General features: G+C 35.2%; 14 protein-coding genes across 14 annotated transcripts; 4 read left to right on the forward strand and 10 right to left on the reverse strand.

The window, feature by feature from the left end:
- Positions 1-265: 265 nt before the first annotated feature.
- Positions 266-1,105, reverse strand: SHB17 (sedoheptulose-bisphosphatase; the record flags this gene model as incomplete). Its single annotated transcript, XM_071052032.1, has 1 exon — positions 266-1,105. One exon carries the CDS (start codon positions 1,103-1,105, stop codon positions 266-268), a length of 840 nt encoding a protein of 279 aa, XP_070906653.1.
- Positions 1,106-1,937: 832 nt separating this feature from the next.
- On the forward strand, positions 1,938-3,308 carry UIP5 (Uip5p; the record flags this gene model as incomplete). Its single annotated transcript, XM_071052033.1, has 1 exon — positions 1,938-3,308. The coding sequence occupies one exon, from the start codon at positions 1,938-1,940 to the stop codon at positions 3,306-3,308; it is 1,371 nt and encodes a 456-aa protein (XP_070906654.1).
- Positions 3,309-3,534: 226 nt separating this feature from the next.
- Positions 3,535-4,605, reverse strand: RNJ42_01869 (uncharacterized protein; the record flags this gene model as incomplete). Its single annotated transcript, XM_071052034.1, has 1 exon — positions 3,535-4,605. The coding sequence occupies one exon, from the start codon at positions 4,603-4,605 to the stop codon at positions 3,535-3,537; it is 1,071 nt and encodes a 356-aa protein (XP_070906655.1).
- Positions 4,606-5,331: 726 nt separating this feature from the next.
- PLN1 (Pln1p) lies at positions 5,332-6,264 on the reverse strand (the record flags this gene model as incomplete). The annotated part of the gene is made up of 1 exon (XM_071052035.1): positions 5,332-6,264. The coding sequence occupies one exon, from the start codon at positions 6,262-6,264 to the stop codon at positions 5,332-5,334; it is 933 nt and encodes a 310-aa protein (XP_070906656.1).
- A 1,144-nt stretch (positions 6,265-7,408) lies between these two features.
- NAP1 (histone chaperone NAP1) lies at positions 7,409-8,659 on the reverse strand (the record flags this gene model as incomplete). The annotated part of the gene is made up of 1 exon (XM_071052036.1): positions 7,409-8,659. The coding sequence occupies one exon, from the start codon at positions 8,657-8,659 to the stop codon at positions 7,409-7,411; it is 1,251 nt and encodes a 416-aa protein (XP_070906657.1).
- Positions 8,660-9,297: 638 nt separating this feature from the next.
- Positions 9,298-9,696, reverse strand: FMP46 (putative redox protein; the record flags this gene model as incomplete). Its single annotated transcript, XM_071052037.1, has 1 exon — positions 9,298-9,696. One exon carries the CDS (start codon positions 9,694-9,696, stop codon positions 9,298-9,300), a length of 399 nt encoding a protein of 132 aa, XP_070906658.1.
- A 513-nt stretch (positions 9,697-10,209) lies between these two features.
- Positions 10,210-12,255, reverse strand: RNJ42_01873 (uncharacterized protein; the record flags this gene model as incomplete). The annotated part of the gene is made up of 1 exon (XM_071052038.1): positions 10,210-12,255. The coding sequence occupies one exon, from the start codon at positions 12,253-12,255 to the stop codon at positions 10,210-10,212; it is 2,046 nt and encodes a 681-aa protein (XP_070906659.1).
- A 1,213-nt stretch (positions 12,256-13,468) lies between these two features.
- On the forward strand, positions 13,469-14,032 carry PAM17 (Pam17p; the record flags this gene model as incomplete). The annotated part of the gene is made up of 1 exon (XM_071052039.1): positions 13,469-14,032. The coding sequence occupies one exon, from the start codon at positions 13,469-13,471 to the stop codon at positions 14,030-14,032; it is 564 nt and encodes a 187-aa protein (XP_070906660.1).
- Positions 14,033-14,504: 472 nt separating this feature from the next.
- Positions 14,505-17,237, reverse strand: OAF3 (Oaf3p; the record flags this gene model as incomplete). The annotated part of the gene is made up of 1 exon (XM_071052040.1): positions 14,505-17,237. The coding sequence occupies one exon, from the start codon at positions 17,235-17,237 to the stop codon at positions 14,505-14,507; it is 2,733 nt and encodes a 910-aa protein (XP_070906661.1).
- Positions 17,238-17,615: 378 nt separating this feature from the next.
- LAS1 (rRNA-processing protein LAS1) lies at positions 17,616-19,109 on the forward strand (the record flags this gene model as incomplete). The annotated part of the gene is made up of 1 exon (XM_071052041.1): positions 17,616-19,109. The coding sequence occupies one exon, from the start codon at positions 17,616-17,618 to the stop codon at positions 19,107-19,109; it is 1,494 nt and encodes a 497-aa protein (XP_070906662.1).
- Positions 19,110-20,406: 1,297 nt separating this feature from the next.
- Positions 20,407-21,342, reverse strand: TFA2 (transcription factor TFIIE subunit TFA2; the record flags this gene model as incomplete). Its single annotated transcript, XM_071052042.1, has 1 exon — positions 20,407-21,342. The coding sequence occupies one exon, from the start codon at positions 21,340-21,342 to the stop codon at positions 20,407-20,409; it is 936 nt and encodes a 311-aa protein (XP_070906663.1).
- Positions 21,343-22,499: 1,157 nt separating this feature from the next.
- On the reverse strand, positions 22,500-23,723 carry KTR2 (mannosyltransferase KTR2; the record flags this gene model as incomplete). Its single annotated transcript, XM_071052043.1, has 1 exon — positions 22,500-23,723. The coding sequence occupies one exon, from the start codon at positions 23,721-23,723 to the stop codon at positions 22,500-22,502; it is 1,224 nt and encodes a 407-aa protein (XP_070906664.1).
- A 1,130-nt stretch (positions 23,724-24,853) lies between these two features.
- Positions 24,854-25,828, reverse strand: PUS2 (pseudouridine synthase PUS2; the record flags this gene model as incomplete). The annotated part of the gene is made up of 1 exon (XM_071052044.1): positions 24,854-25,828. The coding sequence occupies one exon, from the start codon at positions 25,826-25,828 to the stop codon at positions 24,854-24,856; it is 975 nt and encodes a 324-aa protein (XP_070906665.1).
- A 421-nt stretch (positions 25,829-26,249) lies between these two features.
- Positions 26,250-26,795, forward strand: NIP7 (ribosome biosynthesis protein NIP7; the record flags this gene model as incomplete). The annotated part of the gene is made up of 1 exon (XM_071052045.1): positions 26,250-26,795. The coding sequence occupies one exon, from the start codon at positions 26,250-26,252 to the stop codon at positions 26,793-26,795; it is 546 nt and encodes a 181-aa protein (XP_070906666.1).
- Between the last annotated feature and the right edge of the window lie 51 nt (positions 26,796-26,846).

The following is a 26,846-nucleotide window of genomic DNA, read 5'->3' on the forward strand; positions in this document are numbered from 1 at the left end:
TGTTATTAAATTTTATTTCATGCTGAACTTAGTTCAGCCCGAATGTCTCTATAAAATTCTGCAGGACTTCTTGAATCAAAACTGAGGATAATATTAAGTTTATCTCGTTTATCCATTACATATTGAAATTATGTTAATCTTCTCTATAGTAATATAAATCTAAATGTTATTGATAAGCAAATACCAGCTTTAAATTAACTGAATTTTCAAAAATAGAGAATTCAAGGTTATTGCGTTATAGAAGCTTTTACCATCATATCTATTCTTAGTAGTTGTTCTTTGGAACTGGAGCATGTTGAGATTCTTCCTCTGGTGGAGAAATGAAAGCTCCTGCCAAGTCTAAAGCTGGTTCATCAATGTTGTGGTGAGCATAAGACAAAACACCAATACCACCAGCATCTAGCAAAAAGTATGGGTTGTCAACCAAATGTCTATACTTGGTAATTTCAACGTATGGGACTTCAGACTCATCAGCGTCGTAGGATTTAACCTTTTCCTTAGAGAACCCGGTAATACATGGAAGTTGTTCACCTAAACCCATCCATAAAGCTGAAAAGTAACGTAATGTGTGGCCGTGAGCGAAAACCATAATATCGGAAGCTCTACCCTCTTCTTGGTGCTTTCTGTGCAGGTTTTGAATACGAGCAATGACTCTGCTTAGTCTCAAACCAACTTCTTCAGTAGTCTCACCATTTTCACAACCATCTCTCCAGATATTCCAAGGACGAGCCTGGTCAAGACCACGAGATTTACGCAATTTAATAATTTCTGGAGTAAGTAAACCTTCATAGTCACCATATTCCCATTCCCTTAGATCATTATCAACCACAACTCTAATTTTACTACGTTGTTCATCGGTCAATGGCTTCAAGACTAGGTCAATAGTCTCTTTAGCACGAGTACGTGGGGAAGTGAAAACATAAGTGATGTGGTCTGGGTTGATAAATCTATTATTGCTGAAGATAGACTCACCAGTTCTGATCATCTGCCCTCTACCATACTCAGTCAATGGCAAGTCGGTCAAACCAGTATACTGACCTGACTTAGACCACTCAGTTTGACCGTGTCTAACAATAATACATCTTGGAGTTGGACTATGACCCATTTTTTTTATTTATTTATTTATTTATTAATCGGTTCTTTATTTCTTGTATTATTTATAATAAATTAAATGATTAATAGTGTAAGGTCTAAATAAGCAATATACTATATACAAGAAGAGCTACTTTCTTGTTTTAAACAACGTTCACTAGCTAATGTTGAGCTTCATACGGCCTTTTCTAAACATTCATCAACCATAAAATTTTTTTCTTGTTTAGCCGAGGAACCCTATTTTACAAACCCTAGTATTGAAACGAGTTAAATCTCAAAAAACCCTAATTTTCTTAATTTTTTTATGGTGGTCTATTCAGGAATCGCTCGGGTGACTTAAATTGAGTTATTTTTTTATTTTTTATAATTTTTTTTCTTTACAAAATTTAATAATCCCAGTGAGATTCGATCTGTACCAATTTGTATACTCGAGTTCATCGACGATTCTTTATACTTTTTATGGCTAGTACGGCAATTTTACTGGTTAATGGTGATTTAAATAGTGATTTGCAAAGAGACCAGCTAAATATTAAAGAAGGCGCGACGTGGCACTGACAACTTTTTTTTTTCAATTTCTCTAATGATTTCCATATTTTCGCGTCTATACGGTTGTTTCTTTGTATTGCGAGTTGAATTTGGGATAGAGAACCCTTCCTACCACCAATACTGCTATTAATGCCATTTCAAATGCATTATAACCATAGCATCAACTATATCGTTAAATATATAATAAAGGCTATTTTTTTTTTTGATCTCCATGTCAAAACACTATTCAAAACTTTTAACCTTATATAATTATACTGATTTTTACTCGCAGTCTCTGGATTTGAATTGTTTTGTTGGTGATGAAGGACCGAGGGTTTAATTTATTATTAGGAGGTCTGATATGTGGGTTATTCCTGATATTCCAGCTTCTAACGAGGCAGTTTTCTAGCGACGGTTCTCTCCATGACAAGTATAAAGACAATATGCTGATGGAAGATGTTGTGAGCTCATCTGCACCACTCTCGAAGGTGAGGCGAGTCTTCAATCCGGATAGCAGTCTATCTGTGCCGTTTTTGGACAAAATTAGCAGATTCTGGCACATAGGTGGTACTGCGGAAGTACGAAACATGCGGTCCATTACGTTAACTACTGCTGGTCAGTCAGGTAAGCACGGGCTAGTGCTGTCAAATGGGATCGGTGATAATATCATTACCGATTTTGAAATTATTGTTGATTTCAAGATATACGGAAGAGGTAGGGACCCATATATAGGACGTGACCCAAAGGCTAGAATTGGTGATGGTATGGCAGTGGTGATCACCCCAGAAAATGGTTTCTTGATGCAAGACTTAGTTTCTTCATTTTCCCAAAGACAATATGAGATAAACTCAGGTGGGGTCAACTCTAGAAATTCGGAAATGATGGGCCTCCCAAACAATCTTCCGGGTCTTGCAGTTATTTTAGATACTTACATTAACAGCTATAAAACAGATGTAGGAGCCCCATTTTTGGATGTTATAATAAACAGAGATCCTGCCAAGAATTCCTATTCTGTCTCTTCTGATAATGCTGATAGTACTTCTGAGAAGTTAAACAATGAGCATATCAAACTAAAAAGATCCTCGGTAACAGGAGATAAATCTAGGTTAAGGATTATTTATTCAGAAACCATCGGATTTTTGAAAGTTGACATTCAATATGAAGAAGAAGGCGCATATTGGATCGAGTTATTCCAGAAAAAAGGTGTTTTGCTGCCCAAAAATAGTGAAAACGGCCAAAGATATGTCGGGATCTCAGCTATGACTGGTGACGCTTCTGAGACTGTTGAGATTTTCAAAGTTGAAACCAATGAATTCCATTGGGATAAACAACCCGATAATGAAGATGTTACTTCTGATGACAATAATCCTACTGAGAATACATATGACTATGCCATTGAACTACAAAACTTTTTATCCAATGAACTTGGTCAAAGAATTGCTTTGGAGAAAGATGACTTCACAAGATGGAAAATGAAAATATCCCAACCAAATTTTCAAGTTGATTTACCGGAAGATGATATCAAGAACAACCGTGGTAAAACACACGAAAGTAATAGCAAAATGAAATATATTGTTGCTGTACTCTTTTTTGTCTTGATATATTTCTGTTCAGTTTACATTAGAGTAACAACAAAACATCTTAGGAGACGAAGAAGAAAATCAAGGTCTGATGGATTATTACCAACATGAACAATATTTTCATGACCAAATATAAAACACCAAACAAAGTACGATTTGTGACAATATAATTATAGAATTGCCGACTTTTTTTTTCTTACCTTTTTGATAAATTAATGAATATTTTCTAACGTTAAATCTTAATTATTTATAGAAGGCTGTAAATACATACAAATAGAATGCATATAAAGCACTCCATACATACATATGTCTTTATTAGGTAGTTAATTATACCACACTATGTTGACTTTATCGTTACCGCAGAGTTCAAGGTATGATTACTTCCTCTTCTTGGAACTGATCTTTGGGTTGTTCTTGTAGACAATGGAGGTTGCGGTGGTAGAGCGCTATTGTAAAAGGCGTTCTGTTGGGAAGTATAATTATTGATATAGTTATTGGTACTAGCAATAGAACTTACTGTAGTAACACCCGAAGGATGTGGTGAAGTCATAGTTAATGTAGATTGTCTGCCACGATCTAGTATACTAGCAGGTGGGATTGCCATTGTACTGGAATTGGTTTCCTGTGTTCTTGACGATATCACAGTGGTTCGAGTTGATTGGATAGAGTGTATATCTGAGAATGTAGAGGATTTTGCAGAAGAGGATGAAACTGAAAGTAACGGCGCCATACTCGATATATCAAGTTCTTGATCAGATGTCACATTTTCCAGATTAGTTTCAGGGGACATAGCACCGAGTTTACTTCTTGGTTTGGCCGAAGCGCTAATGCTCTCTTCATCGGAGTCGGTATCATTAGCAAATAGCGGCCTTAGCGAAGAACTCATAGTAACTCTATCTGAGTCGCAAGACATTGACGGGGAAAGCGGCGCTAGATAATTCGATATCGAACGTGCTGCTGGTAAGCTGTCTGGTGCAGAATCAGATCTAAGTCTTCCTGAGCGCTTTTTGGAAGGCGACTTTTTTAATGATCTATGGTATGTATTATTATTAGTTTTGATTGTCACTGACTTCTGATCGGTACTTTTAATACTTGGATAAATATCTTTTTTCTTCTTTAATGAAGAACTCACCTGAGTAGTAGGTTTACCATTACTATTAACTCGACCATCCACATCATGGCGTGATGTATGTTTATGATTAAAGTGTTCCGGTGTGGAATTGTTGTTACTAACAGCCCTACCTTTATTATTTGTAGTCGTTGGATCCTGGTGAAGAGCTGTAACAGCGGTAACCTCTCTTCCGGGCTGTATAATACGTTTCACCCAGCCTGATAATTTTTTTGTTCTTCCTTGAAACGAGTTGTCGTTACTGCCAGTATGGTTCTCTTGTAAATTCCTACTTGACATCCAGATCAACAAATATAATATGAGCACTAATGTAACGTATAATAATATGACCTCTTCTTTTTACTATAACTAAATCAAAATGAAAACAAAAAGAAACACAGAACGGTTTAATCCAGCAGAATAAGATATAAATGGATTCAAATCCGTCGGATATAATACTCCTAGTACGAAAAGATTCTTAATCACTAACGGTACAACAGACTCTTCAAGAACCTTTTGGTGTCTTATCTGTACCTGAACGACCATGGCTGATTCAACTGTATTATTAATTTCCAAACCGGCTTATAGGGCCAAAAAAAAAGAAAGAAAGAAAGAAAATAGTATTAATCAGCCCATTTATAACACGTGACTAATCAGATATTATCATAAAATGCATATTGATAGCTATAATTTCTCATTAGAGGTTGGTTGCTGGATAATAATGTATAATTATAGAACAATTGCCATGCTAGGACGTATATTGGTTGGAGATGTACGTGTCTTAAAAGAATAAAAAAAGGATATAAATTATTACTAACAGTTGGGTACTTTTTTATGTACGATATGTAGATAGTTAAAGTTTAAAAGATTGCTAATTTAGGACTAGTGAGAAAGTATTTTGTATAACATCAATATGGGGAATAAAATATTTGAATAGAATATAATTAATTAAAAGTTTGTGGAAAAAACAAAGTATTTATATAGATTGACCACAATAATTTAAAGCAATATTTTTTTGTTTCTGTTTTAGTTAACTTCAGTGCTTTGTGGGGTGGATGTCTCTTTAGGAGTATTAACTCTTAATCTACCCAAAGTGATGGATCCAACTTCATAGCCAGTGTCGACAATGGCCCTTGGGATACTCTCAGTCTTGTTTAGCTTTTTCTCATAAGTGTCACTGATAGTCTTGTAGGTTTCCTTAGCGGTGTCATACTTTGGTTTTACGTAGGTCTCGTAACTAGGCTTAACGTAGGTGTCGATCTTCTCCTTAGCGTTACCGACATAGACGCTCTGTAGTTTATCAGCAGTAGGTTTGATGTAAGTGTCGTACTTCTGCTTGGCAGTGTCTTTGGTTGGCTTTATGTAAGTTTCGGATACTTTAGATTGGATATCCTTAGAGAGCCTGGTAGTAGTGGTAGACAACTCTGCGACGTGAGGTAGTTCTTTGAAGCTAGTCTTCGTGGTCTCACCATCTTTTTCCTTTAGGACAACATTGCCCAACTTAAAAGGCTTTAGAATTAGTTGGTTCAAGATGATGTTGAAGATATTGGCGGTGTAGTCGATTAGGAACCATAGGACCCAGAAACCTGGCTTGTTACCGTGTTCTTTCAAAGCCACAAGGAAGGCATCAACACCCTCAGTGAAGACCACTAGGTTAACGAAAGCATCGAACTTTCTCAATAAGCCGAAGACACCATGCGACAACTTGGATAGGACAGGTGGGTATTTCCCAGAGCTCTTGACCTTCTGTTGCAAACTATTGAAGCCCAACCAAGCAGCAGCAATGAATTTAGCAACCACTGGCAAACTAGTAACGAGATCGATAGCTTTGTTCACTGGGCTGTATTGGTGTAAGTGTTGATAACTTGGAGAGACGTACTCTAGAACAGCTCTGACTTCATCATGGGCCTCCTTCTTCTCATGGCCTTCTATGGCAGCATCGGCATAGTTTTTCGTCATTGTTATGTATTTATTATATGGTTTGTTGGTTGGTATTCTTCTACAATAAAGACAAGAACAATAGCAAGGAAGAAACTGAAAAGAAATAAATAAATAAAAAAGAGTAAATTGTTTTATATATTGTTTATGATGGTTTTGACCATAAAAAGTACTCTCCTTCAATACTAGAATAAAACTTATCCCGTGGTGATGCCCATCACTAATATAAATATTGGGAAGGGGCAGTCCACACACAAAAAAAGAAAGAAAATAAGACAGCACTAAGAGTAAAAAAGAAAGAAAAAGAGTCATTTTCGGGCGTAAGAATTATTTCCAGCCTAGGCAAAATAGGGTTGCTTCTCTAGCTACAGAGGCCCTTTTATTGATATCACGGCGTATCGATAGTGAGTGAGCAACAAACAAAGAGAGGAACAAAGAGGTATATGAGAAACCAAATAAGAGAGATGGAGTGTGTATATGGCGTATTATGTGCCACACACACACTGACCCTTTTTTGTTCTCAATGATGCAACCCATTCAGAAATAAAAGAAAGGATCCAGTAACTAATAATAAAAAAAAAGGAGTTTTCTTTTGCAGCCCTGTTTTGTGGATATGGTATCTGTGCCCTTAAACAGCGAAAAACCTTACGTTCCAAGACTCTTTCTTCATTGATGGCATTGTACCACTGTTATAGTAATAATATCAATATCTATACAACAAGTAAAAACAACATATACTAAACATGTAAAGAACTTATACAACACAACTGTGTTTACGAAAAAAAAAAAAATACTAAACAAATCAAGTAAGTTTTACATCATAAATATAACCACTTTCCTGAATATATGGCAATTTGAGGTCTTTCCGTAGATAACTGTAAGAAAATAATAAGGAATTTTCTTATCTTTTCTTTCTACCTCGGAGATTATTTTTATTGTAAAGATTAAATATACGAAGAAGTATATTTTGATAAGTTCTAGTTATCTTATGTAGCTTTTAAATTATATTACGTAGTATAGCTTTATGAAAGAATGAACCTTCTTTCTAAAATGGGAGTGAATCTATTATGTGTATCATATTTGCACAGCTCATATTTAAAAAAAAAATAGGAAAAAAAAAAAGAAAACAAATCTAAAAATAGGATTTTTTATGTAGATCTAAAATCTATGATTGTTTACACTCTGGTGGTTCTTCCTTCTTACCAGCGAAGTCATCTTCATCTTCGTCGTCTTCTTCCTCATCGTCTTCGTCGTCTTCTTCGTCAAATTCACCAAACTCTTCGTCACCTTCAGCTTCATTGAATTCAAATTCTAAGGCAGCTCCGGTAAACCAGTCGACGGCACGAGGTATCAACTTGTCTTTGATCTGCTCACCGATGGAGTAGTCTAGTGCTAGTCTCTCTTCTAGATCTTCATATTCTTCTTCGTCTTCTTCAGAAACTTCATTTGGATTCATCTTTGGTGGGTCAAAGAAGTTGAAGAATGATTCGATAGGTGTGATCTTCTCGATAGTACGAACTTGTTTGGTGGTCTTATTTCTCTGTTTTCTCATTTCTACGGCAATAGTTGCGTTAGATTCGTTATCTGTCCATTCAATCTCACAACCATCAGCGTGATCGTAGATGAAATCTCCTGAGTAACCTAGCTCACTTTGATAATAGTAAGTCTTAGTCAAAACTTTATTCTTGAAGTATGGGTTCTCCTCACTAAACTTGAAATGCAACAAGAAACCAGGCTTACCCTCAGTCAAATATTCTAATGTGACGTCCTCCAAGAATTCTAGTACTTCGGCATCGCGGTCGGTGATGGTGTCAGACACGATTGGCAAGTTTTCAAGAGCTGTCAACCAGAAGGATGGAATGCCTTTAATGTCCTCTGCTGTTAGTTTAATGTCTGATGGTTTTTCACCTTGTTCCTCGCTAAAGTCTTGGCCTTCTTCTTTCTCCTGTATCTCTTTACCTTTAGAAACTTCTTCTTCATTTGGTTCTTCCTTACCACTGATTATTTCAGAACGACGGCTATGCAGAGGAGCATACTTTTGCAAGTACTTGTGCTCCAACTCGAACATCTCCACTTGGAAGTCCTTCTCCAAGCTGAACAAGTCAGATTGCAGCTTCTTCAATGCAAATATACGGTTCTTCACCACTTGGGGTAAAGAATCAATATAACCACTATCTTGACCCACAAGAGTTCCTAGCTTCTGTTGTATAGACTCCAATAGCAAAGGTTGGGAACCCGAAAGAGCAGTCTGGATATCCTCCTCAGAAATAGTTGGTGGCAACTTGTCCTTAGTAACCGGATTACCGTTCTTCAAGTAACTGCCAGCTAAGACACTAGATGGTGTGTTGTGAGGAGTTGGGGCATTGTCTATCTTCATAGAAGACTTTGGTTTATTAGTCTTAATAGGAGCTGACATGTATATAACTTATTTCTAATATTATTACTAGTATTATAATTCTTATCTCAGCTTTTATTGATCTCACACGTTCAAACAAATAACTCTCTATCGTTAACTTATCAGATTATAAGCGAGCTTAGGTTTTTGTTGGTATGTTATTCTACTTTATGGCCTTCGGAGCTTGAAATATAAAGAAGTATCTAATAATATTAGATAATGTACAAGATGTTAAACACGTCAAAGGCTGTGCTTGTGAGTGGTTTTTATTTCAAAAGAATTTCACAAATTGTAAATTTGGTAGGATTGCAAAAAATTTTGCAGGTTAATGCCCTATCACGTATATCATGTGATCTTTCCAAATAATATTGGATATAATAGGGTGTGAAGGGTATGGACCAATGATGACCCAGTAAAGCCCAAAATGTGTTGTATTTTTATTTAAATAAATATTATATAGAATCATTACAGGATTATTGGAATATATAATTTATCTAGCGCTAGAAAGGTAAGCCCTTAAGCACTATATTTGTTTCAAGGTTATTACTATATGATAAAATGATTATAATGTGTAGAGAGGTATCTGTTATCTGGATCTTATAATTGTTCATAAATGTTCATCTATGATAAAGTGAAAAATACTCTTTAATTTTCAATAATCAATCGTTTTTCTCCTTTTCAAGGAGTTCTTGTATACTCTCAACGTTGTTTCCCATAGAGTTCTTCTCCCAGTCTACCCATAACGGTCTGTCTTTATTCCAGTTGCCTTTCTGTACACAATCTAGTAGTTTTGAGCCAAATAATGGGTCATACGACTTCAATTTCAGAACTTTACTGAGGTGTGGGATTTGGGTGCGGAGTAATGTGGGGTTTATGGCATTCATGTAGTGCACTTGATCTAATGTTGGGAATTGGCAGCTGAGCTCGAGATCAAATTTGTTGGAGGTGTGACTCTTCAAATACTCGAGGATTCTTAGACATGGTCGATTGTTCTCCAAGTCATGGGTGAATACTGAAATTGTTCTTGGTTGCCTTTGGAGAGTTCTAAACATAGACATTTTCGTTGTTCCTTTATTAATAATACCAAAATTGAGATTCTAAAAAATATGAATAGTTTTTTATAAACATAAAAAATGAGTGGGATACTGTGTGATAACGAGGTTCCCCTTCTTTTTATACATCACTTTTATTGTCTTTATCGCTAAGATCATTCCTTGGTCCCATTGTCCGGCTCGTGAAATATTATTTAATTTTTGAAATAAAACTTGAGATTGTTTAGAAACCAATATAACTGCTAATATAGTCTTATTAAAAGTAAAATCCCAAAAAGTTTTCAAACATTTGTTTTAAGTTACTTATTACAGAACATAGAGTGAATTGTCTATGGTAATTATTTAGCATATATGTATTATTTTTTAAAAAAGCAGTCCAAGTTTGTGATTAAATAAAGAACTAAACTGGTGACTACCTTCAAGGTATTTCGAAAATTTCCATATTCATATCTTTTAAAGCAAGAACTTCTTTTTAATTGATGAAATATTATAGCAGCCTAGTTATAACTGATTTTCTGATCAATTTTGGCAGGTTATTGGAACAGGTTTGATATCAACAGTATTCTTACAGTGATTTCCGGAAATTAAAACCATAGGTACAGCTGAATTGTTCTCAATATAACAGGTACTAGAGGTCAAATATTCATAGTCTGGAACACACAAACCTTTACTATTTTGAGTGAACTGTGGAGCACATATGTAGTCCAAAATGGTACATCTCTCACACTCAGTAATATTCCAGTTAGTAGTCGAAACGTCTAGGGAACACTGTGATGAAGTATTTTTAGCGTAAGAGAAATAGCGTGCTCCATTGACACACCCTCCATTATTTAGCGAGAACTTTACCAAGTCTTTTGTAGCATTACACTTTTTACCATCATAAAGCTGAGAAAAGTTAAAATTGAAAAGGTAAAAATAGTCTTGGTTGGGATCGTCGTCAGAAAATTGATTAACGTTAGTGACTTTAGTTCCATGCAAAAAGAAGTTGTCACTAACGTTTGCTTTGGATGTTTGAACTATTTTTGCTGTTTTCAGATACGGAGATAGCTGAAAGTTTTCCCAAGTAATACCTTGATCCATAGTGTAGTTTAATTCTTTTACAATATATAAGTCATCATCGTCGAAGGCATTTACTATTACATTACCATAGTTGAGAGATAAATACAAAGTTTCTTTGTTATTAAATAATTTCCTCCAGGAAACACCACCATCGTTTGAAATAGCAATAAAATCTGAAAGCCATTTATCTTTCACATAATTCATCTCCGATGTAGTTAAGTCACTGATACTCTTACTAGGAAAGAAGCTGCTTGAAAACTCTGATAGATCAACCACACTAGCATCGACATAACTTTCGTGACCGGTTGCGAGAATAGTACCAGTAATATAGTTTTCTAATATCCCTGTAACTACAAATGAGCAATTTGGGTTCTTTATGTTACAGGAATAATTATTAGGTTTGATATTGTCAATAAACTTTAAATTCTTCCACGATATACCATTATCGGTAGAGACATTTGATGACCCAGAACCAACCAAGCGTTCGGTTCTAAAGATAGTGCCAGGCAAAGCCTCAGCAGTATATAAAGATCCTTTAGAGGTGGCGTTTGAAGCATTTCTGATTACATGGAACTTTAAACCGGTGGAATCAGACATGAAGAATAGTGGAGGGTTAATAACATTTGAAGGAGCAGAGTTTTCAACAGAAAATAGCAGTCTATTGCCTAAAATTTCAACAAATTTCTCGTTAGTATAATAGTTTGTTATATTCAGGTTCATTTTATCAAAGGAAACATCATCAGTTGAAGCATAGTACGAAGAGTTTCTAGTAGAGCCAAAAGAGATATCATTATTCACTTTCAATATAGAGTAACTTGGGGATCTTTGAAAAATCCGGACATAGCTTGCTGTCTCATCAGGATACAGATAGAAACCTTCAAAATCGTCGCCTAGGTCATCAGAGGTCTGTCCGTAGTATGTTTGATCCATACTATATTCATAGGGACATTCTAGCAGTACAGTATCATTTGGGTACGTCCTGAAGAAACATAGATTTGAACTACCGGGATAAATATCGAGCTCGATACGTTTAAAAGTCTTCCCAAGGTCCATTGAGATAAAATTGTCGCCGACCTCTGTGTTGTTATAGTCCCCTTTCCCACCAACTAATAGTATGCTAGAGTTTTGTGGATGTGACTGGATATTGAAGATATTATAGTGGTCTAAATTCGATGGTATTTCCAACTTTTCCCAAGACTTTCCTGCGTCAAACGTAGCGTAAACAGTCGTATTAGAAGCATAGTATGCTCTATTGTCGTACACCTTATCAGCACCTACAAAATTAGTAGTAGCATAATAGTTATTAGTTGGAGGGAAGGTGGCCACGCTGCTCCAGTGGCTACCCAAGTCAGTGCTTGCTAGCACATTGGTAGTGTTGTAGAACAGCACAGAAGTATTACCGAAAATAAGCACATCGAAAGCACCAGATTTCAATGCTAGAGAGTTGTTAGTAAAACTCGGTTGAAAAGCGTATACCGAGCACAGTAAGAAAAATAGAAAAAACATTTTTTTCATTGTTATTCAGAGTGTATTTTCTCCAAATGAAAAATTCAAATAAACGGTTCTGTATGTATCGTCATAGAGTCATATAGCTTTATCTTATATAATAATATTTTATTTATTTGTTTATTTATTATTTAATAATGTTTTAACCCAACACTACCTCTTAAACTAGAAGTGGCTCGATACTAGAAGTGGTATGATTTTGTTATAAATAACATAATATAACGGTACGATTCTTTAGACATGCAGTATTACTACAGGTTACCATTTATTTACCTTCATAGAACTAATAAAATTACGTTAATCCTTCTAATTTTAGAAGCTAATATAAATTAGGTTCACCGATTTATTAAAGGTTCTGCGAAGTTTTGTCTCTTATTGTTCTTTTGTTCGAGATATGCGAACGTTATTTGGGCAACGGCTTTACTCCCTATCACTTCCACTGGCCCCGCTACTTCTGTTACTAGTGCCTACTCGGTGATATTTACCAATTATATGGAGTGGGGGACGCGAAAAAAGTGCTGTGCCCAAAGAGGAATCTCTGTAGCGGTGAGAATTAAAGTGGGCTGTTTCATGAGCTGTGACAGTGCAGAGTGCCTTAAGAAAGACTGTAGGGAACACAGATATGAAGAAGAAAAAGGTATTTAGGTTTTTTTGTGGTAACAAATAGTCGTACAATTCACAAAACAATAAATAGGAAAGGATTTACGTTTACGTTTATATTTGGCAACCGGGTTTCTTTTTCTGTACGTCTATTTTCAGGGGGGCCTATAAGTTTAACTGTGTAATACCAACAGGTTATTAGCGCCATACTACGACTGTCTATTCATAATTAATCAGCAACTACAGCTATGGGGAAACTGGTGCACTAATTATACCAATTTCAGCGCTGTAGTTGTTTATTTAATCTTGTACTTGTACTTGTATGGTAAGTGTTTCACGTGACTTGGTTATTGAGTGATGATTCGGGAGGGAGGCCTTCAATTTTTTTTCTTTCTAATTTTTTTTCTTCTGTCTTCGTTGTAAGCAGAGCTTGGGAGTGAAAGCTCTAGGATAAGGGTGCTCTATATCCATTGTGAATTATTGTTGTTTTTTTTTGGAAAGTTAAGTGAGGTAAGGTAATGGATAGAGTTGTATAATTTGATTCATAATTATTCAATATATAGATTAATATATACTAAGAAAGTATAAGGGGAAAAAAAAAGTATAAAGAAGAATGCTTAAGGTTGGTCTTTTAAGGAATGGTATTGCCAGGCGTTCTGTGTTAGGACCTGTAATGAGACCTGTCTCTGGTGTGAGGTATTCTAGTGACTCTACCCAGGAAAAGGCATTGACGTGGACGGATTTCTTTAAACTGAGGAAACAGCAGCGCAGAATAAACGTCGGTTCTTCGGTATTCACTGCACTATTGGGTGCTAACACTTCTTGGGCTTACTTGTCTACTATGGAGATTGATCCTACCCAGATGATTTTTGGTTTTGATCCCTTAGTTGTGGTCACAGCGGGACTAATGGCATCCGGTGCACTAGGTTACCTTTTGGGGCCTGCTGTGGGCTCTCAAGTGTTCAAGTTAAGTAAAGGTAAAGTTCTTCCTGAGTTCAATGAAAAGAACAAGGACTTTTTGAAACACGTTATCCACAACAGAGTTGATGCATCTTCGCAGAGTTTTAGTAACCCAGTTCCAGATTATTACGGTGAGAAGATTGGTTCTGTTAAAGAATACAGACAATGGCTACGGGATTGTCATGCATACGCAAAGAAGGCAAAGGAATTTTTGTGAGGAATAGAACACAGAAAAGGGGATAAAGAATGAAAAAATTGCTACCATATTTGTATCCTTTGCTACTTGACCTTTTTTTATTCATTCCATGCCTATAATAAAATTTATTAAACCGTAATCTTTAATAAATGTTACTTAATTGAATACTACCAATAAGTTGTTTGGACTTCCTCCATGACAAATTTGTCATATTTGTAAGTTATGTAAATAAAAATAAGTACAATATGGTGTATCAATCAAAAACTATAACAATCGAATAGGAACAATTTCACGATGATACATTTAAGCTAAACACCATTTAAACCATGGTTATGTAAAGATAATTGATATTGTTGAGAAGGTTTGTGTGAATATATTGTTGTTCTATCTAAGGAATATATATGTTTGTAGCAATTAGTTGGTTGATCTTAAAATCAAAATAAAAAATAAAATATTAAAAAAAAAAAAAAAAAAAAAAAGAAAATGAATCATTTTAAAGAAATGGGATGAAGTCTTTTGGTTCAAATATATCCTGTATCAATTCATAATTGTACCTGAGTTCATCAGAAGGAGGTGTGTTGCCCTGATTGGACTCTCTATTTCCCCATTTTTCATAATCCAACTTTTCCCAATTTTGAACCAGTTCTTCTGAAGTCATATTAGCATTAGTATCTTTTTCCATAGTAGAGACACCATTAACTTCGTTTACCAAATATTTCAATGAATCTTTATAAAAAGATTCAAATAGATTAGACTGTAACTTATTGGAATATTTGTTGTTAATGTTCTCTAATTCTGGCAGATTCAAATCCAAATTATAATGTTCGTCATATCGACATATTGGGAAAATATTTCTTTTCCAGACATCTAGCACAACTTCCTCATTCCTAAAAGTTAATGGAACGGAACTGAGTTGATCGTATAATGCTGAAATCAGAGGTAAACGCTCTCTAACAGAATCTTGGAAACCATCATCGTTATTATACATCATTTCATGTAAAATGAATGTTAACATAGTGCCCCATGGATCCTTTCTTCCAACAGAGGACAAGATTTTAAAGTCCACCTTCATATTAAATAAATTCTTGAAACATCTGTAGTATTCCTTACCAAAATGGGAGACATAGAATGAACAAAATAGATAAAGAAATTTTACTAGTTCTTGCTTAGCCTCAGTATCAATATTGGGAAATCTATGCACCCGAAGAATGACTGATTTGATAAAGTGTACTATTTTATTAGAGGCTAGCTCAACTATTCTATTGCTGTAGAATCCGCTTAAGCTACCTAAAAACATATCACCTCTTTGATTCCAATATTCAAAACAGTTTACACATAGTCTTAGTAAATGATCCCAAAATTTCTGGAACGTATGATGAAAACGAACAAAATCGCATTCCCTTTCATAAGAGATCAGTTCTGCATGGAATTTGCAGAGTTTTGCTATAGCTATCATCCAATCATATTCGAATACTCTGGGATCATCATTTGTTTCCATAATATCACTAGCAGCAAACATTTTTTTTATGTTGTTATACTCATTTTCAAGAGTGTCTAGATGTTTAGATAAACTAACGATGTCTACCTTATTTGGAAAACTGGAAATCTCTTCATAGATACGTCTCAAGATAGGGTCTAAATGAAGTAAGTAAAAATAAAAGTCACTACCATCAGTTTTGTCAAACTTTTGGTTTACATGCAAATAATTTATTTCTAAAGCTTTTTCAATTTGGCATTCCTGTCCATTTATTAGTAGCATTTTTCTATCCCAATAGACAATGTAGCTCCAAATTTTTTGATACAAAATATGATAGTCATTGGGTTTCATAATATTGGCATCTGGTCTTGCCCCTTCACTAATTTTGTAAAAATGGAATATATCATTAGAAAATACGCTCCAATCGATACCTATCTCTCTAGCACTAGCAATTATCATACCCATCAAAATACTGTTTTGCTGTGCCTGTTGGCCATCACCATCATCTGGTGCAATCCAATTATAAAGTCGATACAGAAGAAGACATTGAAGTTTTAGTAATGTGCACTTTTTAGTAGTTTTAGCATCAAAAAGATAATATGACACAATTGGTATATACCTCGTCGTATCTATTCGAACTATTGGACTGACATTATCATTAGGAATATTTGAAAAAGTAATTGATATCCTCGAAATTTTAGTTAAAAGTAAAACGATACAATAAACAAGGTGGTCATTATTTTTTGTTGATATTTCACCATTTTGTTCTATTGTATCATATAGCCTCTCTGTTTCAGCCACTAGTGTGTCATAATTAAAAATTGGGATGATGTTCATTAAATGGACGCGATAGAAATTAAAAACGTATCGCATAGTGACAAACTTGGATGGGATGTCCATAGGGTCAAGGATATGATTTTTTGGTAAATGCTTAAGTGTTATTTTTTCTCTATAATGCGCAAATTTTCTAAATATATCGCTATGGTCTATTGAATTAGGGTCATTTGATTCTCTATCGACGTTATCAAACGTGGTAAATAAAGAGAACGAATTAGGTAAGTTTTTCAAACTCATGGCTTTTTTCATATGATGCACAGTACCATTTACCGCACGTTTCCGAAATGCGGCTAGAACAGTCAAATATGGGTCTCTATATTCTATTGAGGCACATGTCCATATGGCGAATTTGGTTATTGAAGACCTCTTGATTTCTACCAAATGGCCATTTGGGATCATATTAATGAAATGCTTCGATCTTATCTCAGGAGGTATATGCCCGTATATCTGCCGTGGATCACACTTAATAGTAGTGTCTGAAGTGCATCTTTTTGGAATACTGAATTCCATGTCTTCAGGCGAGACAATACTAGCTGGCGTCCAACCCGTACTCCCAGGTGAGTATATTTTGCCAGTAAAGTTGGGTGTTTTCCCAAGTCTGAAGTCTACCATATTAGAGGAAGTCATATTTTGTTGAGGAATTGGGTATGCTGTTTGTACATTTACAGGTGAAGTATTACTCAGTGTATTATTGAAGCTATTTGTCTCTATTTTTTTGGTTTGAGTGTCATTACTGTTCAGGATATCCGAGACATACACACATGTGGCAGCATCACCCAGGCTACGACACCGTCCACAAGGTTGCTCCCTATCACACTTAGTCTTCCGCTTCCGGCAGTTCGTACAGACAACGGTTAGTCGACGTCTACCTTTGGTTACCTTTTTGGTGGAATCGCTATCTGTTCCGGACATTTCAGTCGATAATAAAAAAAAAAACTAGTAACGGTTATATTATTACCGTATAATCCAATAGAGCTATCAAATGATTATTACTAGACTCTATTGAGATTCTTATAGAGATCTTAAAGGTTTAGTTAAGTTGCAGTTGGTATAGTAACTATATTTATTGATTTCTTAAAGGTGAGGGGCAGCTCTTTTAGATTGATCTACTCGGGCAAAGAAAAATTATTGAAAAAAATTAAACTGGTAAGGCACTAAATTGTGAGAATTTAAAAAAGAACCATAAAAATTTTGCGATGAGCTTAGTGATTGCGCTAGTACGCTTTTTGTGATTTCTACTATATCGATAGACTATTTGTTGCTATATCAAGTTATTGGAAACGACAATTGATGACACACGGAAGAGTAATTCCTTGGAAGGACAAATCGGAACTAGAAGAGCTGAAGTCATGGTTTTATCCTAAGGACTCTGAAAAGGGTACAGAAGGTGATCGTAGAAAAGAGGCTATATTGAGGGTGAAAGGGTACAAGCTGAAAGGGTCGCAGTATCTGCCGCATGTAATTGATTCTACAGCTCAATTAACTAGTGCGATGGTTGCTGATGAGGAGGCTAAAGGGACTTCGGATGAGCTGTATAACTTAATCAATATGCGGATGACATATACTATGATACTAATAAGGTTTGTTAATGGTCTTTTGGATCCATCCCAACAGACCCAATTTGCCATTCCGTTACATACAATTGCTCGCAGAGTGGGGCTTCCTTCATGGTTTGTGGATTTACGTCATTGGGGTACTCATGAAAGAGATCTGCCAAGTATTGATATGCTGAGGATGGCTGCTAAGGAAGCTATGGTTTGGCTCTGGGACAACTATTGGGATAATGATGAGTTAGATGAAGAAGATGACGATGACGATGATGAGGACACTAGTGTTAGTGAACGAAGTATAGAAGAACAGAGAATCAATGATCTAAGAAAGTTAATTAGGAATTGGAGAAATAAAGAAGACGAACTAGAGGAATATAGTTATATGTGGAAGCAAGAAGGATCTGCTGTTATTACTAGTACCAATTTTACAGTTTCTGATAGGGATAAGAAAAATTCCCTGGAATCAAACTCTATACCTGACCTAATAGAAAAATATACTGCTCTCTTCAAACAGATCTGGAGAGGATTAAAGAACCGTTCTTCATTTATTAAAGTTATCATTGAGTCCTATAATAAAATGTTGCTTGGATTTCTACTTCAAAAACTACCGAACTTTGATATTGAACTTATTACGTGGATATTGGATACCACAGATCAGATATATTTAAATGAGAACAAAGTGCAAGAAGATCATTCCCTTTTGCTTACTACAAAATTTCCTAAATGGAAAAAACTAGAGGCCACTCTTCTTCATACTATAGTGAAGGAACTGAACATAAAAAAGAGACTAGATGATATCAAGCACTGTTTGGATAGACATACTTTAATTACCTACCCTAGGAGCCGTTTATACTACTTACTCTCAGAGAACATCGAAGTAGAGCTCAATAATAATAACTGGAGAAAGAAGAAAAGACGGAAAGATGTTAACGATAGTAGTAAGGCATTACTTGAACTTTCAGAAGAATGGAAGACACTGAATAAAGATTTTATATTGAGCCATGATACTTTGGAGGAAGAGAAGAAATATAACTCTTGGAGGAAGATACCAACAAAAGCAAATAAAGTACAAAAGAAGACGTCTGATAATGACATAAATAATGATTTACAGACTCTAAGAGAAAGACTTCAGAAATTAAAACAGAAGAAACAGGAAACTGACGTGATGAAGTTGAAAGCTTTTAATTGGGAACAGCATGATGAGTGGGAGCCTAAACCTATTGGTATTTTATAGATATAATTGTTGTGTAGACCTAGAACTAAAAATAAAAGTATTGGGACTACTTACATTTAATGCCCATTTATTATTAAGGGTAGCTTTCAAGATATTGTATTACAGGCAAGAACTGAAATAGAGAAAATAAATGTTTATACTAATTGAATCACTCAGACATCCTAGGAAGGTCTCAATAAATGAGCGGTCACCGAATAGCACTTAAGATGGGTTCTTATTAGGCGTGCTCCTACCGTGGAAACTGCGAATGTAAGGAACCGAGTTTTCATCACCGTGATTCAAATATATAGCAAGACATTTTCTATGTTCAACATATTTGTAGACATTGTCTTTTGTCTGGGGAAAATAAACAATTGGATAAACAGAAAAATAATAATTCTCTTTATTTTCTCAGACATATATTTCCTTAAATTTAAACATATAATGACACTTCATTGAATAGGATCAAATTTTAGAAATTATAAGTCTTTAAAAAAAAAGAAGGCTCAGGATCTTTGTTGTGTATTCGTGATACACTGGCAAGAAAAGTCCTCACAAATTCCAGGAAAAAGAGAAAGGAAGTAAAACAGATCGAAACCCATAATACCTCCCCGTATACTCAATTTCTGAGAATAAGATGGACATGGTAGATACCCTGTTCGTCATGGTCGAATCGGACTGGGAAAGAAGATTACCGTTATCATCAAAGCCAATAGAAAGAGAAAAAATAATTCTCCTCTCTTCCTAGAATGTATTGTTATTTTTTTAGTTTCTGTTTAGAGAATTGAAGTTCCCTAGACCCTTTTCATCCTTGAAAAGATAAAAGAACAATGTTATGTTGAAATAAAAAAAGTTAGTAAAGAAAAAATGACAGAGCATGCAAAACCAATAAAGGCTCTTAAGCTTATCAACTCTTCCTTGTCTTTTGTATAATATTATATTATATTATATTGATGAGAATATTTAGATATAATAGAGTATAAAGTAATTGAGAACATTTAAATGAAAGCAATACACCACCTATTTATACTTTTTTTTTCTTAATGCCCAGAAACGCTATTCAGTACACATTAATTTTGGAATATCCACAGAATCCCCGCAGAGACCCATAGAAAGAAAGAAAAAAATTGAAAGCGAAAAAAAAAATTTTTCATGTTTACGTATGTAGTGATACATATACATTAGGGTTTGTAGTGATAGTAAAGATAATATATTTAGGGTATTTCATTGAAGAACAGCGGTGATCATTGATAATATCTTATTTATTTCGTATCCAAAAAGAAGGATTTTATACATTATGTATTTGGCACCTATATCTTCATGCTTTGTGGGAGTAGTCCTTCAAGATACCAGCCATATGTGTATTAGTGATTTTACCTCTTCTGTTTCTCTTCTTCTTGACCTCTACTCTTGTGGTCTGTCTCTTGATAGATGCTGGATCCACACTTGCTGGTTTTAGACCTAATTCTTGTAGCTTACGAGGAAGCTCTGCGAATTGTGGTAGTTGCACATTCTCCCATATTTTAACGAATTCTTCATCTATGCAGTTTAGGTTACCACCGCGGTTGTACCAGACATACCTCGGGGTTTTATCCTTTTTTGTCCGTAGCACTAGTATCTTACTTTCTTCCTCCAGGTCGTTTATCGTCTCTTCGCATTGTGGCCACCCATCCTTCAGGTCTTTAAATGAGATACCCTTGAAAGTAACTTGTGAACGAAGTAGGTTAAGTAGTTCCTGCGCGGAATGTACATCATAAGTCGATAAGTATTTGAATGCACCTTTCTTTTCATCGAACTCAATTCTTTCCAGCTTCTTAAGCAGTTCTATAACTTTATCGTCCTTCTTCATTGATAAGTAATCCATCAGCTCCGTCAACGGTACCGGTTTTCCCTTCTTTTGAATGTATTCAGTGGCCCAAAGTAGCTTAGAGGAGTCATGACTCTTGGATATATCAGATTGACTAGCCTGTAAAGCAGCAGCAGCAATAGAACCAGGTTTGACCCTCTTAGAAGGAGAACTATCATAGTCACTGTCATCAAGATCAATCTCTTCCTCTGGCCTATTCCTCTTTTTCTGCGGAGTTGACTCTAAATCATCATCTTCTTCGTCTTTAATTTCAATCGGCTTAGCATCGCTGTTGTTACTATTAGCTCGACTGTTACTCCCAGGCCTTGGAACTCCCAGCACAGGAGCAGACTTAACTTTGCTCTTGAAAGCCTTCAGATTAGCTAACAAAGGGTTACTTTTACTCATTGTATTGTTCTTGGACCCTCTATTATTATCTTATAGGGAGGTTATCGTTGATATTTAAGTTAAAGGCTCCGCTATTTACACTGTACACTGTTGTATTACATTAATAATATGAAAGGGATTTTGATTGAGAGCCCTCTTTTTAGTAGATTGATCTGTCACTAACTACGTCATTACAGGAACTGGAAAAAAAAAATTTTTTCAACGGCTTACTATATAAGCAACTTCCTTCTATGATAATATATATTTTTCATTTGTTTAAAATTGTTTATCTTATCTTCTGATTGTTGAAATCAGTGTGATAGAGCTGGAGCTCTGTTTGGATATACAATTGCTATTTCTTTACTTCTCTTTTTCACACGTGGTTTGTTTTCTTTGGGTGTGGGAACGCATTTGGTTGATACTATTGGGGCACTGACGAATGAGTTTTAAAACTATATTTATTTTATCCACTTTTCAAGGATTCCTTATGTTACGTTAACTTCCTTATTTACATGTTTCACTTTCTCTACTCGAAAAGCACCCTCCTGGAAATGTTTTGGCTTTTGACGTTATTTTCCTATATGTCAATGTGTCTTTAGTTTCTTAAATATCACAGAAACATGGAAATTTGGGTCTATGGTTAATGTTAATGTAAGGTTTTGCTTAAAAGAGGTGTGAGATACCGTGTATTTTTATGATTTTTCATTTGTAGGTGCTGTTAACCATGGTATTTTATCAATGACTTTTTCTAGCTTCTAAGATTCTGACTTGTGTTGAATGGTGAAATTAAGTATAGTGATTAATTCATTTATTCTCCTTCTCATTAGTTATAGTGAGGGAAGTTTTCGAAGATTGAACACGTCTGAAGTGAAAGGCAGTCATCAACTGGATTTTTACTTCAGCTCCAACTTTAAAACCATTGCTATTCGAGGTTACTTCTGAGTTCGTCTTGGTTAAGCGACCCATGAAATGGTGATGACCTGAGGTTTGGTACATTTTGTATTTTCATTTTATTTACTACATTTTTTTGGTACTTGTTGGCATTGTAAAAAAACCCTTATTTTCGTAGAATATATTGATAAGCTTGCTGTAATTAACGTAAATGGATTCCAGCTACCATAGGTAGCTGCTCATTATATCCGGTATATTCTTATAAATGCTATATAATTTCTATCAACCTATAAATGCTCTTGAGGTTTTATGAATTTTTTACCTCCACCATGTCTCCACCACCTTGGAAGGCAACTTAATACAGATGGATCTATATTCTTTTTAGAATTAACGTCACAGATGCATCTCTGTTGCAACCTGATACCAAATGATTTTGGACATGCAAAATATGGTTTGTGTTCGTATGCAATTTCATCAAAATGTATTATTTCATCACTCCTCAATAATAGCGAGGCAGCGATGGTATGTACAGGGGCATCGCCCCATCTTTCATAGTAGAAACCACCTTTGGAATCTAAAAAATCAAAAAAATCGTTGTATTCTTTGCTTCTAAAAAAATTGAGATCACCGACTTCAAAATTGGACCAAAAATGGCAAAGATTATAATCGCTACTAGAATCATAAATCCCAACAGTGTTAGGGCTGAAATATTCCTGATCTATAAGAAAGTTATAGGAGTTTGTCTTCATATTCAATATGTTTTCTCTTGTCTCGATATATTCTTCTACGTTTTCCCATAGAGAGGGGATGGTATTTTCATATTCATATAATGATAAAATGAAACCGTATTTATACTGATTTGTTCTCATTACCTTAAACGGGTCATAGGGGAAATCGCAGTAGTAATCGACGTTGGGTTCTACTCTCAAATAATAATCATAATTTTCTAAAAGTTTCTGTTTATAGAAAAAGCCTGAATTGAATCTGCACATATTACGATACATGCGATTGCCACCATATATCACTCCTGTACTTTGCATAGTCTCCAGTCGCTCTTGGAAGAGAGTTTCATTGATCCAATCAGGGCGGTTCCAGTCTTCTGGAGGAATCAATCCGTAGAAAGTCATCCCACTAGCCATAGCTGAAGTGGCGATTATGAAATCGTCTGTGAATGGTACATCATTGAGGAAAACCCAATCATATTGGTACCTGTGGTTGAACCTATCTTCTAAGGCTCTCATGGACTTGAGTGCACCTTCTAATTCCCAATTACGAACCAGCATCATCAGGGTGGCATTTTCTTTACCCCCAGTATACTGCAATTTTTCAAAGAAGGCATTGTCATTGTATGTGTTACTTGCCAGTTTCAACGGCAGTAGTAAATCTCGTCTTCTACAAACATTAAACTTCTTTAAAACTTCAGAGCTCTTTTGTTGGTAATCACCACTTGGATCAATTAAGAAACCCAATTGATAATACAGCCAAAAGAATAGTTGTATTAAATTAACCATATTGTCAAGTAGATGGGCTGTGTAAATGTAGAGTTGAGCAATTCACCAACCAAAAAAAACTTAAAAGAATGAAATAAATAAAGAAAAAACTATGCAAAGAAAGATAATTAATAGAATATCAATATAGCAGTACTGGCATAGTTTTGTAGTTATCTATTTATTCCCTATTGTCATTAGAATCGCTATTAATCCTGTAATTTTTTTATTTATTATCTTTTTAGCTATTGAGACACTACATTATTGAATCATTACAATCTATAAATATGTTAATATCAATAAACTTGTTTAAACAAAAATGAAATAAAAAAAAGCAAGAAAAACTTTGACAAAAATGTTAAATAGGAGGATGTAAATAGTCTTGCATGGTATGATCCAGAATTCCAATAAGTAGAAATTTCAATATATAAAAAAAAATTGCGCCTACTTCTGAGTACCTTACGAACTATAAAATAGTGCAAAAAAAATAAAATAAATAAAGGGTTCTTATGTTGTAAGTTTGACCATCATCCGATTGAATATAAATTTTTAAATTCTCAAATCTATCAAGGGTCCTTTACCTTTATTCTATTTTGAGTTACTTCTATGCAGGCAGCGTAGAAAATTTTCTCTGCATCAAACTCTTTTCCTCCGAATATTTCTACGCAGAAAGAGCATTTTCCTTCTGTATTCTTTTATGCCGAGACGTACGGAAAAAAAAAAGAATATGAAGAATATCATGAATAATATGAGATCCCACATGGTGTACAGAAAACATCGGAGAAGGTAGTATAATGAAATTTACACAAAAAAGCAGAGAAAAGGTGCGGAAACAACAGGAAAACAAAAAGAAAATAAAAAAGCAATTCTTAAAACACAACATTAATATCTTATGATAGACAGAAGGAGCCGTACCCTTACTTCTAGGTGCGGGGCACAAAAAATATAGGATAAAAGTATAAAAATAACATACGTGGTTTTCTCAGAGTACAGGGATCTTACGGAGATTTACTGGGCAGAATAAAAATAGAAGAAGCAGGGAAACATGTATACACGAAAATAATAAAGAAGAGGATAACTATTTCTATGGCCTAAAAGGGTAAAGACAGGAACAATCTTTAAAATATCAGCTTTTCTTTTTCTTCTTCAGTTGTTTAATTAGGGCCATTTAATTCTTCTAGGAATGTTTGATAGGGAGTGAAGTCAGTATGTGCCATGACTGACTGTATGGATTCTTCGAATGGCTTCAAGTCCAGAGAATCAAAGTTGAGTTCTGGAACCTTGAGGCCCAGAGAGTTTATTTGGGCATTGTAACCTTCAAATGTTGGGTATTTCAAGTACAGGTTAGTTGCTGGAGCCAGAGGTATATGTATCTTGTTATCTGACGTTGCCTGTTCAAAGAGGAGTTGTGAGGCACTATTTGCGGTACGCATGGTTTGTACAGTGAAATGCACCATTTTCCTTATCTGGTGTAATAAGAATGACTGTCCGTGGAATGAAATTGTGATCCATTGTGTATTATTGAGGAAGTAAGGAGAGGAGATATCTATCGACTTAATAAAGCGCGAACTGCTGCCATGAATACTAGATTTTCCTATAGTGAAGTTGTGGAAGTTATGTGTTCCCTCAAAGAGTTTCCATAGTCGTGCGTATCTTTCCTGATGTTCCCTGTCATAAATAAAATTCCGGTCTAGAGATAATAGCTGTGTCGGAAGCATGTACCTGTAGTGCCTTGTGCTTGTCATGATCCTTGAAGTGAATTTTTTCTTTACTGGTAGAAATCTCCAGATCCTAATTTGATCAGGCAGCTGTCGATTGACTTCGCGAGTTAGAGATTCTAAGTCTTCATTGTATCTCTGCATTTTCAATGTCAGAAGGTTGGCTAATGCATGTACACCTTTGTCAGTTCTTGTTGCTCTAGATAATGAGTTCTTACCAATGTCATCAGAATTGCTGGGCGATATACAACCAGAAGCACATAAAGCTCTAAACACTTCCCCTTCTATGGTTCTCACACCTTCATTGTATTGCATACCATGGTAAGCAGTTCCGATATAACCGAGTATAATACCCATTCGCCTCTTAGGAAGTCGGCCCATACAATACATTCTTACTGAAATACTAATCATGTGGATTTATTATTTCGAAGTGATCGGGACAATGTGAAGCACAGAGAAAAAGAGAATACCTTAATATAAATAAAATCTCAAAAAGTAATGCAATGCATATAGAATTATCAAAATGTGTGGGAGCTCAATACATCTTAGAAGATGTCTCATCAGTTACTCTCATTTATAATAGTGCATTTTGACTTTCTTCTAAGTAAATAACGTGATCTCATTTGTTACGATCCTGGAAAATTTTTTTTGACAAAAAATTTCGAAAATTATCGATGAGCTGCGATGAGCTGCGATGAGCTCGTAAGGTAAAATTGTAGTAGAGAGAGATGTACATATTTATGTATCAAGCATATAGTTCTTTGGTAATTAATAATTGATTGCTGATCTGTTTGGTAAGATACATAAACAGGATAGAAATAATTGGACAGAAATGAGACAACTAACAGAAGAAGAAACAAAAGTGGTTTTTGAAAAACTAGCCGGATATATTGGTAGAAATATTTCTTATCTAGTGGATAACAAAGAAGTTCCTCATGTTTTTAGATTACAGAAGGATAGGGTGTATTATGTCCCTGAATATATTGCAAAACTAGCTACCAGTGTTGCTAGACAGAATTTGATGTCTATTGGTATCTGCCTTGGTAAGTTCACCAAGACTGGAAAATTCAGATTACACGTCACATCGCTCTCTATCCTAGCCAAACATGCTAAATATAAGATATGGATTAAGCCAAATGGTGAAATGCCGTTCTTATATGGTAATCATGTCCTAAAAGCACATGTCGGTAAAATGTCAGACGATATTCCAGAACATGCTGGTGTTATAGTGTTCGCCATGAACGATATGCCATTGGGTTTCGGTGTAAGTGCAAAGAGTACGTTAGAATCTAAGAATTTACAGCCTACCGCTATTGTTGCCTTCAGACAAGCAGATATCGGAGAGTACCTGAGAGATGAAGATACGCTATTTACTTAAGGTAGCGGAACTTGGTCGTTGTTATTTAAAAAAAAAAAAGGTAAAGAAGGA

This window comes from Nakaseomyces bracarensis, assembly GCF_045282275.1.
Source record: "Nakaseomyces bracarensis strain CBM3 chromosome Unknown Scaff8_0, whole genome shotgun sequence".
Lineage (NCBI taxonomy): Eukaryota > Fungi > Ascomycota > Saccharomycetes > Saccharomycetales > Saccharomycetaceae > Nakaseomyces > Nakaseomyces bracarensis.